Here is a 16,148-nt window from a genome sequence, read left to right as displayed (position 1 = left end):
AAGTACAAATATGACCTTGGAAGCACAAAATGAGTGTCCAAAACATAAACAACCAACTAACAAATGCAAGATCCAAGACACGGTGAACAATTTATTTCTAACACAAACAAAACTACAAAACTACAACCAAGGACTCGACTTAACAATAAACGGAAAAAAATTTTCACTTGGGTTACCTCCCAAAAAGCGCTTGTTTTATTTCACGTGCTTGACGTACCTGAATTACACATGTCAACAAGGTTCAAAATAGAAACACTCCTCATAACTAATATTAATGTCTCTAAAATAGTGCCCAAGTGTGAGATCAGAGAAAGTAGGGAACCTACCAATGAAATTGACTGACTCGGTGGTTACCTCCTTGGGTCAAGGTTTTCTCTTGCCTCTCTTGGGGGAAGTAACCTTTCGCCAATGTTTTTTGTACTTGCATTCCTCAACCAAAGTTGTTGTAAGCAGAGGGGTGGTCTCTTCAGCATGAGGGTCATCTAATGACTCTTTGAAAGGCTCTTTGTGCAAAATTTCCTGTACACATTCATCAACAATCGAATCAGTCTTTTAAATGAAATAACAAGTATCATCAAAAGTAGAAGGATGTTTAATGGCATTAGATAAAGCAAACATGACTTCCTCATCCCCAACCCTAAGTGTCATTCTACCATTGCTAACATTATTTAGGGCTTGGGAGGTTGCTAGGAAAGGCCTACCAAGAATGAGGGACACCTTAACATCTTCATCTACATCTAAATTCATAAATTCTATCGGGCAAATGAATTTATGAATTTGTCAACCTTAACCAACATATCTTCTATAATTCCCCTAGGGTGTATAATGGAACGGTCTCCGAATTGCAAGGTCATCCTAGTTGGCTTAAGGTCACTAAGCCCAAGATTCCAAAACATGATGTATGCCATGACATTTATACTAGCACCAAGATCCTCTGTGGCTTTTTCATTTACCAAATCACCAATATTACAAGGAATAGTAAAACTCCTTGTATCTTTCTTCTTCCACAGTAGTTGATTTTAAAGCAACGCCGAGCTCTCCTTGCTCAATGTAACTGTTGATACCTCTTGAAATTTCTGCTTGTTTGTTAGTAGGTCCTTGAGAAACTTTGTGCACTTTTGCATTTGAGAGAGAGCTTCAACAAACAGTACATTAATGCGTAATTGCTTCAACAAATCCAGAAATCTCCTAAATTGTTCAATCGTGTGATCATTCTTTAATCTTGATAGGTACAGGAGGTGGGGAACATACTCATTTATAGATAGCGGTGTTCTCTTATCAATAATTAGAATGGCCTATCCCTCTTTCATCGGACTCTCATGATTTCAACTTCTGGTTCCTTTTCCTCCTCCATCACCCTTTTGCTACCCATCCTCACTTCTTTACGACTTCAAAGAGTGATAGCCTTGACATTCTCATGGGGATTGGCTTCAGTAACACTCAGTAAACTCCCTTTAGGATGTTTGGACAATAGTTTAAAAATTTACCCAACCTAATTCACTAAATTTTGAAGAGAAGCCTGTTGGTTTCTTATCGATGACTCTATGCTATGAAATCGGGTCTCGCATTGCTGAAACTAAGTGTCGTTGCTCTGTATGAACTGAGTAAGTACTTCCTTTAATGAGGACTTCCTATCAAGCTGCGGATGAAGCGAAAATCCCAGCTTGGGTTTCTACTGCTGCCCTTGATTTCAATAAAAGATATTGGAGTGATTCTACTATCTTGGGTTGTAAGTGCTACTTAGGAGTTTCCTTCCTGTCAGAGGGTACTATGAACGAAGTTTACTTTCTCGATGGGTCCGAGTGATGCTCTACAATGGAACAGTCTGTCGAAGCATGTCCTCCCCCACATATGTCACAAGCCATAACTGCAACTGACTTCTAAGTGGACAAGTTGTCAATCTTCTTGCTCAATGCTTCTACTTGGGCGCCTAACACATTAATTTTACTAACCTCAATGATTCCAGCAAGCTTTCCAACTAACTTGTCTCTAGGATTTCATTGGTAGTTGCTATGGCTATCTCTTCTATCAACTGCTTGGCCGAGCTGGGGTCTTACTACCAAGTGATCCTCCTGCTGCTGAGTTAATAAGCTGCCTAGTACTTTGATTGGTCCTTGATCGATGGAAAATCTGAACTTCCATCTATTCAGGGAGATTCTAATGCAGGCATTTCCTCAATAAGTCCTTGAATCTCTCCCATGCCTCGAACAGTGATTCAATATCCAATTATGCAAAAGATGTAATCTCCTGACGCAACTTGGTCATTCTTCCAGGAGGGAAATAATCGGTCAAGAATGCTTTGACAAGCTTCTCCCAAGTCATGATAGATGCTCTAGGGAGAGCCTAAAGCCACTGCTTGGCTCTTCCCTTCAATGAGAACGGAAACAGTCAGAGTCAAATTGTGTTGTCAGAAACATTATTAACCTTTAGCATATCACAAACCTCAAGTAATCCACCAATATGTCTATTAGGATCTTTGTCTAGTAATCCATGGAATTATACTGAATTTTGAACCATCTATAGAAATGCAGGTTTTAAATCGAAATTGTTTACTACAACTGGTGGCCGTAGTATGCCAGACTGAAAACCTTCAAGAGGGGGACGAGCATAATCTGACAGGGTCCTATGTTGATTCCCTTGATCTGCCATAATGTCTAACTGCTCTACCTTAACACTCACCTGTCTTGTTTAATAGAGTTGTTCTCAATCTAGTTCCAATCACTCTTTTTATACTGCTCTTGCCTTCTGCTAGTCTTATTATTTTGCCTTTTGGTGGCATACACTAAAATTAAACATAAAGAAAAAGAATCAGAAAAGAATAAATAAAAAAAAGAAAAACAAATAAGAAAGAAAATAAATGGCTAAAGTGATGGAAAAACAAGTGTTTATAATATCACTATTCTTCCCCAGTAATGACTCCAAAAACTTGATAGGAACATAAGTGTATGTGCCAATCATATGATAATAGTATGCGTAAAGCAGAGTATCGGTCTACAGGGAAGAAAGTGAATACTAGTAATAACTCTAATTTCAAAAAATAGCCTAAGTAATCGAATGGTGTGTGTGTGAAGAAAAGAGAATAAGAGCAAGAAGTACAGAGATAACTGGAGAGAAACCAAGGAAAGAAACGATGTTTGGGCATAACTAGGGTTATGAGGTATAGGAAAAAAGTTGTCTAAGATGATTACAAAGAGTACGAAGATTATCACTAACTCACTCGGAAGAATTGAGGGAGATGGGGTCTCCAAAGTACTCTAACCAGAGGCTTACTCACAATCCTCTTGAATTGCTGCTTGTTTATGCTAGGTGGGAATTTTTTCTCATTACCAAGCACATCAAACATATGAAAACTAGGGTCTCTCACCACAATAGCAATCATTCAATAAAAACACTCAATTAGATACAAATAGAAGTGATTGCAATTAGGAAAACAATTAAACTATCAAAGATTCAACAGCCAATGTCAAAAAAATAAACCCTATAGTTCAACTATGCCAAAACATCAGCAAATTAGCTCTCCATTAAAGGAAGGCAAGCATTTAAGATATAAATAATAAGAAGACACATGAAAAACATGAAATACACCTTCTCAATCGTGCTGATGGAGGATCATCAGAGAAACCCTAGGAAAGCTTCCACGGACGCCACCAATGTGAACTTGACAGCAATGATCTTCAATCCCCTTGAAAGTGGATCCGAATCTCTCTTGAAATAGCCCCTTGAGTGCTGGCTATTCATCTCCTTTCTTTCCTAACTTCGCTTCGAAGAATCTTCCAAAATAAAAAAGTGAAAAATGCCCTAAAAATCCTCATCATATCTATTTATACCCAAGTGCTTATGGGCTTAAGGACGTGGTCGTAAGAGAGCTGGAGAAGACCGTTGTGAATAGGGATGTTAACGGGTCGGGTCGGGTGCGGGTATTACCATACCCATATCCATACCCGTACCCGATACCCCACTAGTATACCCGAACCCGAACCCGACGGGTTTTAAAAACCCAAATCCACACCCGCACCCGACGGGTAATCGGGTACCCGCGGGTATACCAGCCCCCGCCCCAATATTAAAAAATTAATAAAAAAATATTATTTTTATAAAAAAAATAAGTTAAAAGTAATTATAATTTTTATAAAATAAAATAAAATAAAATTATTATAAAATTACAAGACCAAACAAAGAGGAAAAATAAAAAATTCTAAATTGTTAAGTTGTAGAACATATTAGTATATATATGTGTATATATATATATATTATATAAATATTTTAGTAATTTTAATTTCGGGTGGGGTACGGGTACGGGTACGGGTCGGGTATTAGAATTCCTATACCCGCACCCGCACCCGCACCCGTTTCATACAAGTCGGGTTTTACCCAAATTCGACCCGGAAACTCGGTCAAATCGGGTTTTACCTGTCAAACTCGGGCCGGGTCGGGTCGGGTTGGGTCGGGTACGGGTATTATTGCCATCTCTAGTTGTGAGCCTTACAAGAACACTTACACACGTAAGTCACTTCCATAAGGTCTTCTGTTTGTGTCACGGTCCTGCTTACGGCTGTAAGTGTTGGATAGTAAGCTTCACTGCATTGCTTCTTACGACCCCCTCTTAAGGCCATATGTTGTGGTTGTAAACTCCTCTGGCTGGTCCTTACGAGCATTCTTACGGGCGTAAGCCTTTCCCATAAGGTCCTATAATTTGGCTTTGAATCTCCCTTGCGAGCATTAGCATGCCCCCAAGGTTCTTTGGAATCTACTTACAGCCGTAAGTTGCCCATAAAACACCCAGTTTTGCCTTATCCTTATTCAAATGATGATGACAGAGCTTCAACTTCTTCATTTAAGGTCTAGAATGCTTCTTTTGGCTCTCTCTCATCTTGAAGTGGTCCCCTAAGCATGTTAATGTGAAACACACTAGATTTAGCATTGAATTCCACAATATAATTCTAATACATGCCGAATGAGTGTATAATATGATATAAAATATATGAATGTTATACACTCATCACCTAGGACATGACTGAAACATAGTACATATTATAAGAAAGGAAGACCAAGGGAAAATCATGTAAAAAAGTTTAAAATTTATAAATCACCTGTAAAATGTAAGTGTTTTATATGTGGAGAAATATGACATTATGCACGACATTATACTATAAAGAGAGTTAAAAAGGAAAGGTTAAATATGTATCAACAGTTAGAATTACGATATGAAGTAGATATAGTAAGTGTAGCAAGTACTGACACTGCAAAATATAGTGATACATATAGTATATTTGGAGGTGAAGAAAATAATTTTACTGAAGAAAGTAATCTTTTAGAATTTAATCATATTTTTGGCCACATAAAACCAATGGATAACGAATGGTTTGTGACAATACTAATAATATTTTAATGTTGAAATTTGATTGATACTATTTCAAAATCTATTAGTGATGAAGTAATGAGCACTAATAAAAATACCACTAGTTACAAAAATAATTTTATGATTGCCCGCAGCAAATGCATAGGTCATCAAATAATACCTTGAGCAAGAACACAATGATTATATTCCACGAGGTCAAGAAACTACTAGTATTTCCTTGTTGCCTATTATCTAATGTAAGAATTTGAAGATGTTTCAAATGTGAACTAAACTAAGGTAATTAGAGAAGTAAGCTAAAGGCAAGCAAGAGAATCTCATTCACATTATGCAAAATATGGCATCAATATTCATCTAAAATACATCATCATTTATTATACTATATCATCACACAATATTGAATTGGAAAATATACAACTTGACACAAATGTAAAAAAAAAATAATCACACAATAGTGTTTTACTAACTCATAGACAATGCCTATCTGTTAATTGTATAAAAAATTATCTTCCCAGATGCACTAAAGGAATCTATTTAATTTAAAAAACCCAATTGCTAAAGGAAGACTTCTAAGTAAATTATCACATGCTTCTCCAAGATTAGATTAAGTATAGTATTCACTTGAAACCATTGTCTCATCAAACAATTTCTTACTAATAAATTGACACTTGTCGATTTCTAGTGCATTTGCAATAATTTCTAATCCAAGTGAAACATTTTGCATGATTACTTTCTTGATCATCCCTAGCACGTTTTGCTTTTGGTTTTACTCTACTCAACCTTGGAAGTAAATCTTGTCGGTGTGTCCATACTGGGAATGTTGAGTTAGCGTAATGTTATCAAAATCATCTAACTCTTGAGTTGGTTGTCAAGATTAATTGCTAGCATATTGAAGATTGGCCCTTGCATGCGCCCATACTTTAAGAGCTTTTAAGAGCATGTTTTGGAAAAATAAAAAATAAAAAATAATTGCTTGGCCATTTTCACATGCTGGCATATTGGAGATAGGTCCACCCATGCACTCATACTTTAAGAGCCTTTAAGAACATGTATTGCAAATATATATATATATATCGCTTGGTTATTTCCACATACATTGGTCATCTTATCATAGTCTTCAATTGGTTTATTGATGTAAACCTCCTTTCGTAGATGAGTTTACAAATATAAAACACACAATCTATAATTTGGATCAATACACAAACTATTAATCATTAACTCTTATTCCAACTAATTTCAATCAAAACCAAGCATATCATATACAAGATTTGGATCTAATAAAACTAGGAGCACCATTAAAAAAATTATGAATAACAGTCCGATTTAATTTATCAAAATTAAATGAGTTGATTTCACAATAATGGGATTTATAACACTTCATAAAATCTAAACATCCCAATAGCAATATTAATTGAAAAGTTCCATCTAAGTGATAGACTATTAGATAGGTTTCTATTGAAGAATCTACCGATAATAAACAAATAGTCCCTCTAAAGCTTGGTTATTCACAAAAATGGCTTCTGAGTTTGAGTATTCATAAAAGGTCCCTTTTTTTTTTCCTGACATCGTACTTTTTTTCCTTTTGTTATAAAAGTAATTGATGTTTGACTGAAATGCCTTTCAGTTTTTTAAACTGAAACACATAATATTAAATGGAAAGATCAGATATTAAACAACAAGGTCAAATACTAAAAGAAAAAGGTACTATATATATTGAGTGAATACTTATGTAGTTACACGAAAACACGCAATGTTAAATGATAACTATATATTTTAAGCGGTAAATATATGTTTGTAAGATAGAATAAACTAACGGAATGAGTTGCATGAACTGAAAAATAAGCTGTTAGAAAAAAAGAGAGACTGTTTGGCAAATTAGAATGTCAGAGGGTCTGTTTTGAATGTTTTGAAACTTTCAAAGACTTATAATTCATTTTTCCTCTATAAAACAGTCATAATAGGATGAGACTATGAGATCAAAAAAATTCATAATATACACATACTATAGATGATAACATCTCCAATAAAAGAATGAAGGTAAAAATGTTGTAAAATCTCTATGAAATCTATATCAACATGTGCAATTGGTAAGGGGAATACATTGGTTACCATCATCAAATAATAAAAAAAAATCAATATAAAGCATAAGTAATTTTAGAATCATTCAACGAACAATTAGACAGATCTCACAAATTAGAAACATTAATAGCAGCATTCATTGCAAACACAAGAAATTCAAGAATAAATCAATAATAAGCTAGAGTAGTGGATCTAAGAAAGCTCAATGAATCTCTATTTAAAAACCTGTTCATACTGGTTCCCAAAATTTATTGAACTAAGAATAAATTAAGAACACATTACAATGATTAAAAGTTATCGAATTCAACATTGACATATATATATATATATAGAATGATTCAAATTGAGAAAATCTAATTAATCAATTAATTTATCTACTCAATTGGGATTATCACCCTCTATTTTTTTATGAATAATGATTGATTAAATAAATTTATTGACATTGAAAAAGCACCTATTATCAATGAAAAATAGTTAAATTTAAATTTCAAAATATTTATTTTATTTAATATATTAATTAAGTTAAAAAAATTTGTTCAGCATTGGAAAAATCGAAAACCCACTTGAGATGGTTTTTCTAGGCCCCCATAACAAATGAATCGTCCACGAACCCTCCCCGCCACAACCTCCAACTTCCTGAAACCTTGTCCCATGCTTTGATTATTTTGACCAGCCATTGTACACCGACTTCTTCTGCAAGCCAATTCATATAAAATGTTAGCTCGTACGGAAAAGTTGTCCAGGTGCAGAGCTTTTGAAACAGAGATTTAAGTAGATCTCCATGTGCAATAAACATCGTCACGTTCTACAATGCATGCGCATGCATTGTCGACTCTCATGTCCTACTTTATCTTTATCACAAAACATCAAAATCAAGCATTTAATTTGTTTTCAGATGATTAGAAAAAATAATTTCCTTAACACAAACAAGATGCTGTTCTGCAACAGTAGGATGATAACTTTTTTTCATTGTTGAATGATACGTCGGGCATTAATTTTCTTTTACAATAATTAATTAAATTAATATTTTATTTAAATTATAAAAAACAAATAAAATGGTGTTTATTCAAATTGATAAGATTTTGAATCAATAAATATTAATTAAAATAAATGTAATATAAATATTTATTATTATATTTTTAAAATTAAATATCAAATGTATCATTTAAACAAATCAATTTTACAAAAACAATCGATGAGATAATTTTTTTAATGTTTCATTAATAAACAAACTTTTCTTGACTATAATCAAAGAAGAAGTTATATATTTACTGCCATGTAAAAAAAGTTACCATAAATCAATCCATAAAGGTTCTTCTATAGGAAACCACTTAGCACCTTCGAGACTCCCCATCAACATGTGGAGGTAGTTGAAAACATTATTCACCCTACCCCATATATAGAGTGGATCAAACCTTACCATAACTCACAGTCAAACTAGTGAAACAAGAAACCCTAGTGATAACTCGCCACAGCTAAGGCAACCCAAAAGGTCCTTCATTTAACATTCTCATCAGACAGCATTCAATGCCGCCAAAATCTCCTTAAAATCCTTCTCACACACCCTTCCCATTCCCTCAGCCATTCTCAAACTCACAACAATTTCCTCCTTCCCTCCCTTCTCCTCCCAACCACACTCACAATATGTTATCCTCAAAACTCCATAGTATACACAATTCATTCCAACTATCTCAACTCCAAATCTTTTTCATATTGCTGATCATAATTTTGGCCGGAACCATCTATTTTATGTGCCGCCCACGCCCTGTTTACCTCTTAGATTATGCTTGCTTCAAACCACCGGCCACTCTTCGTGTAACCTTCTCAACATTCATGGAACACGCCAGCCAAGTCGATTTTTTTGATGAGAAAAGTGTCAAGTTCATGATGCGCATACTCGAACGCTCCGGCCTCGGTGAAGAAACCTGTGTACCTCCACCTAACCACTGCATTCCTCCCAATCCTAACATGGAATCCTCCCGCTCAGAAGCCCGCACTGTGATCTTCTCCGCCATTGATGAACTCTTCTCCAAGTCCTCCTCCATTCAACCCAAGCACATTGACATCCTCATCGTTAACTGCAGTCTTTTTTCTCCAACTCCATCTCTTTCAGCAATGATAGTTAACAAGTACAATCTCCGTAGCAATGCCCGCACCTTCAATCTCTCCGGCATGGGCTGCAGTGCCGGTGTCATCTCCATCGACCTCGCACGTGAGCTCCTCCAAGCACACTCAAACTCCATCGCACTTGTCATCTCAACCGAAATCATCACACCTAACTACTACGCCGGCACTGAGCGTGCAATGCTTCTCCCCAATTGCTTGTTCCGTGTTGGCGCTGCCGCTGTTCTCCTCTCCAACCGCCGTCGTGATTCTGTCTTGGCAAAGTACCGTCTTATGCATTTAGTACGCACGAACAAAGGCACCGATGACAAAGCTTACAGATGTGTATATGAAGAAGAAGACTCTAAAGGAAACGTCGGCATTTCACTATCAAAAGACCTAATGGCTATCGCTGGTGCTACGTTGAAATCCAACATCACCACCATTGGCCCCTTAGTTCTACCTGCTTCTGAACAACTTCTCTTTCTTTTAGCATTAGCTCGTCGCAAACTCATTAACCCAAAATGTAAACCATATATTCCAGACTTCAAACAAGCTTTCGATCATTTCTGTATTCACGCCGGTGGGCGTGCAGTGATCGATGAGCTCGAGAAGAACCTGCAACTCTCGTCCGGGCATGTAGAGGCTTCACGCATGACACTGCACCGGTTTGGCAACACGTCGAGCAGCTCGCTTTGGTATGAGCTGAGCTACATCGAGGCTAAGGGGAGGATGAAGCGCGGTGATCGTGTGTGGATGATTGGGTTTGGTAGCGGGTTCAAGTGCAACAGTATGGTGTGGAAGTCCATACGCACTGTTAAAACGCCGGTGACTGGCCCTTGGTCTGATTGCATTCACAGGTATCCAGTTCATATCCCGGAAGTTGTCAAGCTTTACTGAAGCAGCAAATTGAGCAACTAATGGTTAATAAGTGAAATTTGTTGGATGAAAATTATTAGGTTTTGGCTTGGAGATGGAGATTGATGTTTAAGGGTGTGGTGACAGTGATGTTGTGGGTTGGTTGAAGCAGGTTGTGGAATTTATTCAAAAACACTCATTAAAGAGGAATTTATATACAAGAATGAATGTGAGCAGAGGTGGTAGGAATTCATCAATGTCTGCAGCATAAAAGTCCACCTAAGATTTATTTCATAAGCCTGGAGAGGAACGCGGGAAAGAAGATTCACAGAATACGTCACCATACTTTTATTGCGTTTTATTTTTTTCAATCCTCCAAATAATCGATGGTCTTTAAGTAATAATACGTAGTAGATGTTTCCCCTCTGCATGCATTGAGCTATATAAAACATTAAGACAATCAAGAGAATAAAAAAAATTGAGAAAACTTATGCACAAATATGGAAAATATATGAAAGACATAAATGAGGTTTTTATTATTTTTATTTTGTTATGAAAACATTAATTAAAGTACACTACAAAAGAAATCCTAAATCGGCACAGTAATATCGGCACGGAAATGAATTTAAAAACCGTGCCAAATTGATTTTGGCACCGTATTTGACACCGAAAATTAATTATGCCTATAGAATGGTTACAAATAAATTTTGGCACCATCTTTTTAAACCGTGCCAAATTTTGTCACTGTTCTTGACACCGTATTTTTACTATTGTGCCAAATATTTCCATTGATTTTTGGCACGGACTTTGGTTCCATATTTGGCACGGTTTTATTGGTTCAGTATTTGGCACAATTTTTTGGCACAATTTTATATACAACATTTTTTTTCACGACATTTGGGACAGTTTTTGGAAAAAGTTTTTGTTACGGCTTTCGGCACGCTTTTCTTTATTTTGTAAAAAAAAATTTCTATGAAATTAATTATATTTAAATTTTCTTGAATTACACCAATCAAATTTTTGTTTGAATTGCTAAACAAAAAATATTTTATTGAATTAACAATACATACAAATTACTTTAATCAACTTCTTCAACATCTTCTGACTAGTAATAAAAACACTATGGTTGATGGTAACCGGAGAGCCTATTTGAAGCTCTGCATACCCACCTGAAAATAATTATGATATCAATTGTGAGAAAACAACAACTGAACAAACAATAATAATAATTTTTCCCACTGAAATAATTGATTCGAAGACCTTGGCCAACCAAACAATCTTTTTTTCCCACACTTTGCTTTACTATCCAAGACCCCTGCAAGCACACCGAATCATTGATACATAATGTCGAAAGGATTTCTAACAGCTAACAGTAATAAGAATGTGATAATGTGCTTACTTTCAATATATATGGGATGAGCCTGAACCTTGAATTCCTATATGCATCGTCGCCTTTGACAAAACTTTTTAAGTAAAGGAATGGTTTCCAATGGGGTCTATCATATAATAAAAGGCAAGATTGTATGTTGTCGAACAGGGGACCTAATGTTCAATCAAGAAGTTCAATGACTTGATTTGATTCTATTGTTTAAAATGATTTAATATTAAGAAGATGAGAAGAAATAACCTGTATGTTAACAATGAAAAAAAATTCGTTACCACCTCCTACAACATACTCCTGCAACATACAAATTCAGTGAATTTCTTTTGCCAATAATGTAGTTGAAGAAGTTTATTTTCTTAAAAGGAAATATACATGTACCTGAACTATGCTCCCTGATCGACCACCAAGATCATCTTCCAGCTTATCAGATGATAACCAATCAGCACCTACAAGTTTCAACAATGTACTCTTCACTTTCACTTGTTGCACAAGTTAAATTAGTGAAGAGAATATGAATGAAATTATTAAATTGATATGTATATGTATTGACAAAACCTTCTGATTGTTTTGCAAATAAGTTGGACCACGGATCAAAAATGACGAAGGATCATCAATGGCCCAAGTGCAAGGTGAAGCACAGCTTGAATCATTTGGAAGAGTAGTTCCGTATCTGAATGTCACCACGTTGCATGTTCTTATGTCCAGTGAATACATGCTGTTACTCCTTTCAACTGTAGATGCATAGTTAAAATTAAATCAATGAAACTTAACAGTCAGATTGTGGGAGGTATATATCAAAAATCTTGAGACAAATATTACTGAAACTGACCAGTAAACTTAACATTCCTAATTATTTATAGAATTAGGAATGTTGATTCAAATCAGGTCAGTCACTCTCTTGAATTGTATCTCCTCTCAATTCACCTCTGTCAAGTAATCTACAAAATTTAGACCTTAACTCTTAACCATGCATAGCTTATTTTATGCAAATAAGGATTTGCAAAGCTAATAAAATTAGATCTTGTTTGCCAATATGACCATAGTGACCAAATTTTTTAGATCCAATGACCAAAAAAGTAAAATAATATAAAAGAAAATAAAATAAAAGATAAAATAAAGACATAAATCACATGATATCAATGAGCTGAATGGGACTTCCAACTTTTTTTTTTGTCTTACATGAACATGACTATATAACACATGCATGGTCATCGAGATTGCAATGAGTTTTCATACTGACTCATATCAAAAAAATTGTGGAAATAAGGCATCTATAAATATTTGAGATTTGGAGGGGTGACATATCACATACGATAAGAGCAAGTGGGTTACAGGTGCTTATTGCTATCTACAACTTTTCATACTAAATCAATGAAGAAGAAGAGATTCCAGACATTAAACAATGAAAAAGTAACTTAGTCTAAATAGTCATGCAGCTATATATTGCTACTAAACAGCTAAAGTCGATGAAAATAACATGTTAAAAACTGAACATATCCTAATTTGAACTTTATTTACAAGCAGAGGACTTCAGTCATTCAATTAATAGAATTGAAACATAACTCATGCCTGAAGCATTTAACAGCAGGAAGCATAATGAAGTTGGAACATTCCTCAAATCAAGCTATATCAAGGTATACTGTAAGTGAGTACCTCAATACATCTGCTGTGTGCCCCGATGGAAATTCACCCCCAAATACTGAGATCCTCTGACCGGTAGTAACATCCCATAGAACACAAGTCTGATCACTAGAGCTGGTTTCCAGGCGAGTATCCTAATCAGGGACATATTGATAAGCTGAAACATAGCCTTTGTGACCAGTAAGTATACGAGCTACTGTTATATTTCCATCTCGTTCAACTTGAGAGTTAAGATTGTAGATAGAGCAAGCACTGTCAAGACCACCACAAGCCACAGATTGACCATTGGGAGAGAAGGCACATGTTAATACCCACACACAATGAACCTTTATTGCATGTGTTTTCTGACTTGTCAAAGAATTCCAGACTATCAACCTTCCATCTTGTGAAGCACTAACAATCCTATTCCTTTCAGGAGTCCAATCTAATGAATAAACCTGAAAGATTATCAATAACACAATATTAGTTAATCCTATCAGGTCTCATGTTAACTTCTAAGCCCCGGCACTTGTCAATACATATGTTATAAATGAATCTGAGCAATACAGAACCCCATACAAGATAAACTCACACCATTTGAAGGGGGTTGGAGCATACCATGCCTGAGGAGCTAATCGATCAATGGATATAAGTTCTTGCGCAAGGTAGCTCAGCTTCATTTCCTCTTTCAAATGCTGCCAAAAAGAAAGTCATTTAAACTTTAAAGCCTCACTATTAAAAATCTGACCCACAAAGATAGGGTTGTTTACGGAAACAAATTGCATGTCACTACCATGTGTGTTCCAAGGATATGCAATGATATGCAATAATATGCGCAAGCAATATGAAGGAACTTGAGTAAGGTGTTCCCAGTAGAGCATGCTCATTTATGTTTGACGTCATTAAATAAATGTGCTTTCCCTACCTGCATTAAATATAATTATTCAACAGAAGTTTCCAACAGCGAACACATGCATAGTATGATCATCTATATACTTGTAGTCTCATACCAATTATCAATATACTACTAGTTCATAACAACAAACCATCGCTGTTCATGACAAGAGTCTTCTAAGCCCTAGACACTAGACACATTCATGAATGGTACAGCTACATCAATTTAATTTTTGTTTTTGTTTTTGTTTTTTTTGTTTTTTTTTGTTTTGCTTGCACACACACACAAATGAGCAATTGGCATTGTAAACATGCAAAACACCATATCTACTTATACACCTATACAAAATCATTGTTATTTGCTAGTATTTCTCTGATCGTAAGTCAACTAAAAATTTTTATGAAAAACCAAACTACCACTTTATGTCTTCTCTTCACAAAAGCCAAAAATGATAAACCAGCATATCTTTATAGAATTATCTGAAGAAATCATAGTAGTCCAAACTTATAAACACAATTTAAAAAAATTAATACAAATCAAAGAAAAGCATATATTGTTTATGAACAAAGTAAGTTGGAGGAGGCTAAGTTGTTCTGTAATTATCGAATTCATGCTTCCATGAATTTATGATAGAAATTCTTTGATTTAAACTTTGGACCTCACAAAGTATCTGTTTCATTTAAAAAAATTGCTTGTGCTTTTCCTTGGAGAGAATCCTTCATAATTTTAAAACCAGGTTAAGATGATTCATAAATCAGCATATCTGATATTTTTCAAGATAGTTAAACCAACATCTGACAATGATTAAAATCATTAATATTCCGCAAATGACGACAGTCTACATAAGAAAAATACCTGAGAAAGCACCCATCCAGTATTATATTGATTGTATGAAAGCTTTTGATAAACTTCCAGAGCTTCCTGCCCACATTAGAAACATACACTATAAGCAATAGAACATATGAAAATGAATGTTGTTTTTCGAATAGTTTCCATACCTGGCTTCTATGCATACAAGAAAATCTATAGCCTTCCCCAAGAGTACGCAAGAGTCCCAATAGTTCTCGGATGCCATTTATCAATTTTGAATCATGCACAGATAACCCACCAGCATGTAAATTAATCTTAGCTTCTTCAAGATATCTATAATCAACAAAAATTGCTTAGATGACAATTGCAATTAAGAGATACATAGAGAACCAGCTCAAAAACTCTGGGGATTTTACTCCTACTACACACAACATAAGATTTCTCATAAGAAAGCTTGCAAACTACCTTCATCAAAACTTTTAGATATGCATGATGGTCCCTTACGACCTGCCATGGTCCGAAAGGCAGCTGAACTAGTTTTAGAAGATGATGAAGAGAATCCTCCAAGAAATCTAGATGATGAAGAATGATTAGTCCCAGTTCCTCCTCCTGCTTGTGAGGCATTGGAATTTATACCAGCAGTTGCTTCTCCAGAAAGTCTTGTACTTCGTCGTGCTCATTCAAATCCAGCTTCAATAAAAAAAAAGGGCAAGTTATGCGACAATATGACGTGTTTATGCATGCACAAATCCACACATAAGCAGATGAGGAGTCAAAAACTCAAGACACTTGTATGATTAACAAAAATCAGAAAACTACATGACACCTGCAATGGCATTATGAAGTAAACAAACCATTACTAATTCTATGGCGCAGAGTGATAAGAACATGAAGATTATGTTCAGATATTCGACGAATTCTAACCAAGTCCTATAAAATTCCTGCGGAATTGGTTCCTATACTTCAAATAACACACGTTCCAATAAAAAAAAAGAACATCATAATGGTAAACTCAAATCAAAATTATACAAACTCCAACCCAA

General features: G+C 35.3%; 1 protein-coding gene, 3 long non-coding RNA genes and 1 other non-coding gene across 6 annotated transcripts; 2 read left to right on the top strand and 3 right to left on the bottom strand.

The window, feature by feature from the left end:
- Positions 1-2,152: 2,152 nt before the first annotated feature.
- On the top strand, positions 2,153-2,259 carry LOC120283153. The gene has a single exon (XR_005543153.1). It is a non-coding gene; the product is annotated as a small nucleolar RNA R71 (small nucleolar RNA).
- Positions 2,260-8,899: 6,640 nt separating this feature from the next.
- Positions 8,900-10,895, top strand: LOC120282695 (3-ketoacyl-CoA synthase 6-like). The gene is made up of 2 exons (XM_039289547.1): positions 8,900-10,398; positions 10,498-10,895. Exons 1-2 carry the CDS (start codon positions 9,080-9,082, stop codon positions 10,520-10,522), a joined length of 1,344 nt encoding a protein of 447 aa, XP_039145481.1. The 5' UTR covers positions 8,900-9,079; the 3' UTR covers positions 10,523-10,895.
- A 583-nt stretch (positions 10,896-11,478) lies between these two features.
- Positions 11,479-12,024, bottom strand: LOC120282601. Its single transcript, XR_005542996.1, has 3 exons — positions 11,824-12,024; positions 11,657-11,711; positions 11,479-11,565 (listed from the first exon to the last, which is right to left on the bottom strand). It is a non-coding gene; the product is annotated as an uncharacterized LOC120282601 (long non-coding RNA).
- A 133-nt stretch (positions 12,025-12,157) lies between these two features.
- Positions 12,158-13,878, bottom strand: LOC120282600. 2 transcript variants are annotated; one of them, XR_005542994.1, is made up of 3 exons: positions 13,434-13,878; positions 12,336-12,511; positions 12,158-12,226 (listed from the first exon to the last, which is right to left on the bottom strand). It is a non-coding gene; the product is annotated as an uncharacterized LOC120282600 (long non-coding RNA). The 2 variants fall into 2 exon arrangements; XR_005542993.1 differs by lacking the exon at positions 13,434-13,878 and adding an exon at positions 12,610-12,694.
- Positions 13,879-14,043: 165 nt separating this feature from the next.
- LOC120283013 lies at positions 14,044-15,447 on the bottom strand. The gene is made up of 3 exons (XR_005543041.1): positions 15,294-15,447; positions 15,151-15,216; positions 14,044-14,095 (listed from the first exon to the last, which is right to left on the bottom strand). It is a non-coding gene; the product is annotated as an uncharacterized LOC120283013 (long non-coding RNA).
- Between the last annotated feature and the right edge of the window lie 701 nt (positions 15,448-16,148).

The sequence above is a fragment of the Dioscorea cayenensis genome, chromosome 18, assembly GCF_009730915.1.
Source record: "Dioscorea cayenensis subsp. rotundata cultivar TDr96_F1 chromosome 18, TDr96_F1_v2_PseudoChromosome.rev07_lg8_w22 25.fasta, whole genome shotgun sequence".
NCBI lineage: Eukaryota > Viridiplantae > Streptophyta > Magnoliopsida > Dioscoreales > Dioscoreaceae > Dioscorea > Dioscorea cayenensis.
Note: the sequence above shows the minus strand (reverse complement) of the source record. Positions and strands in the feature narration are given on the sequence as shown.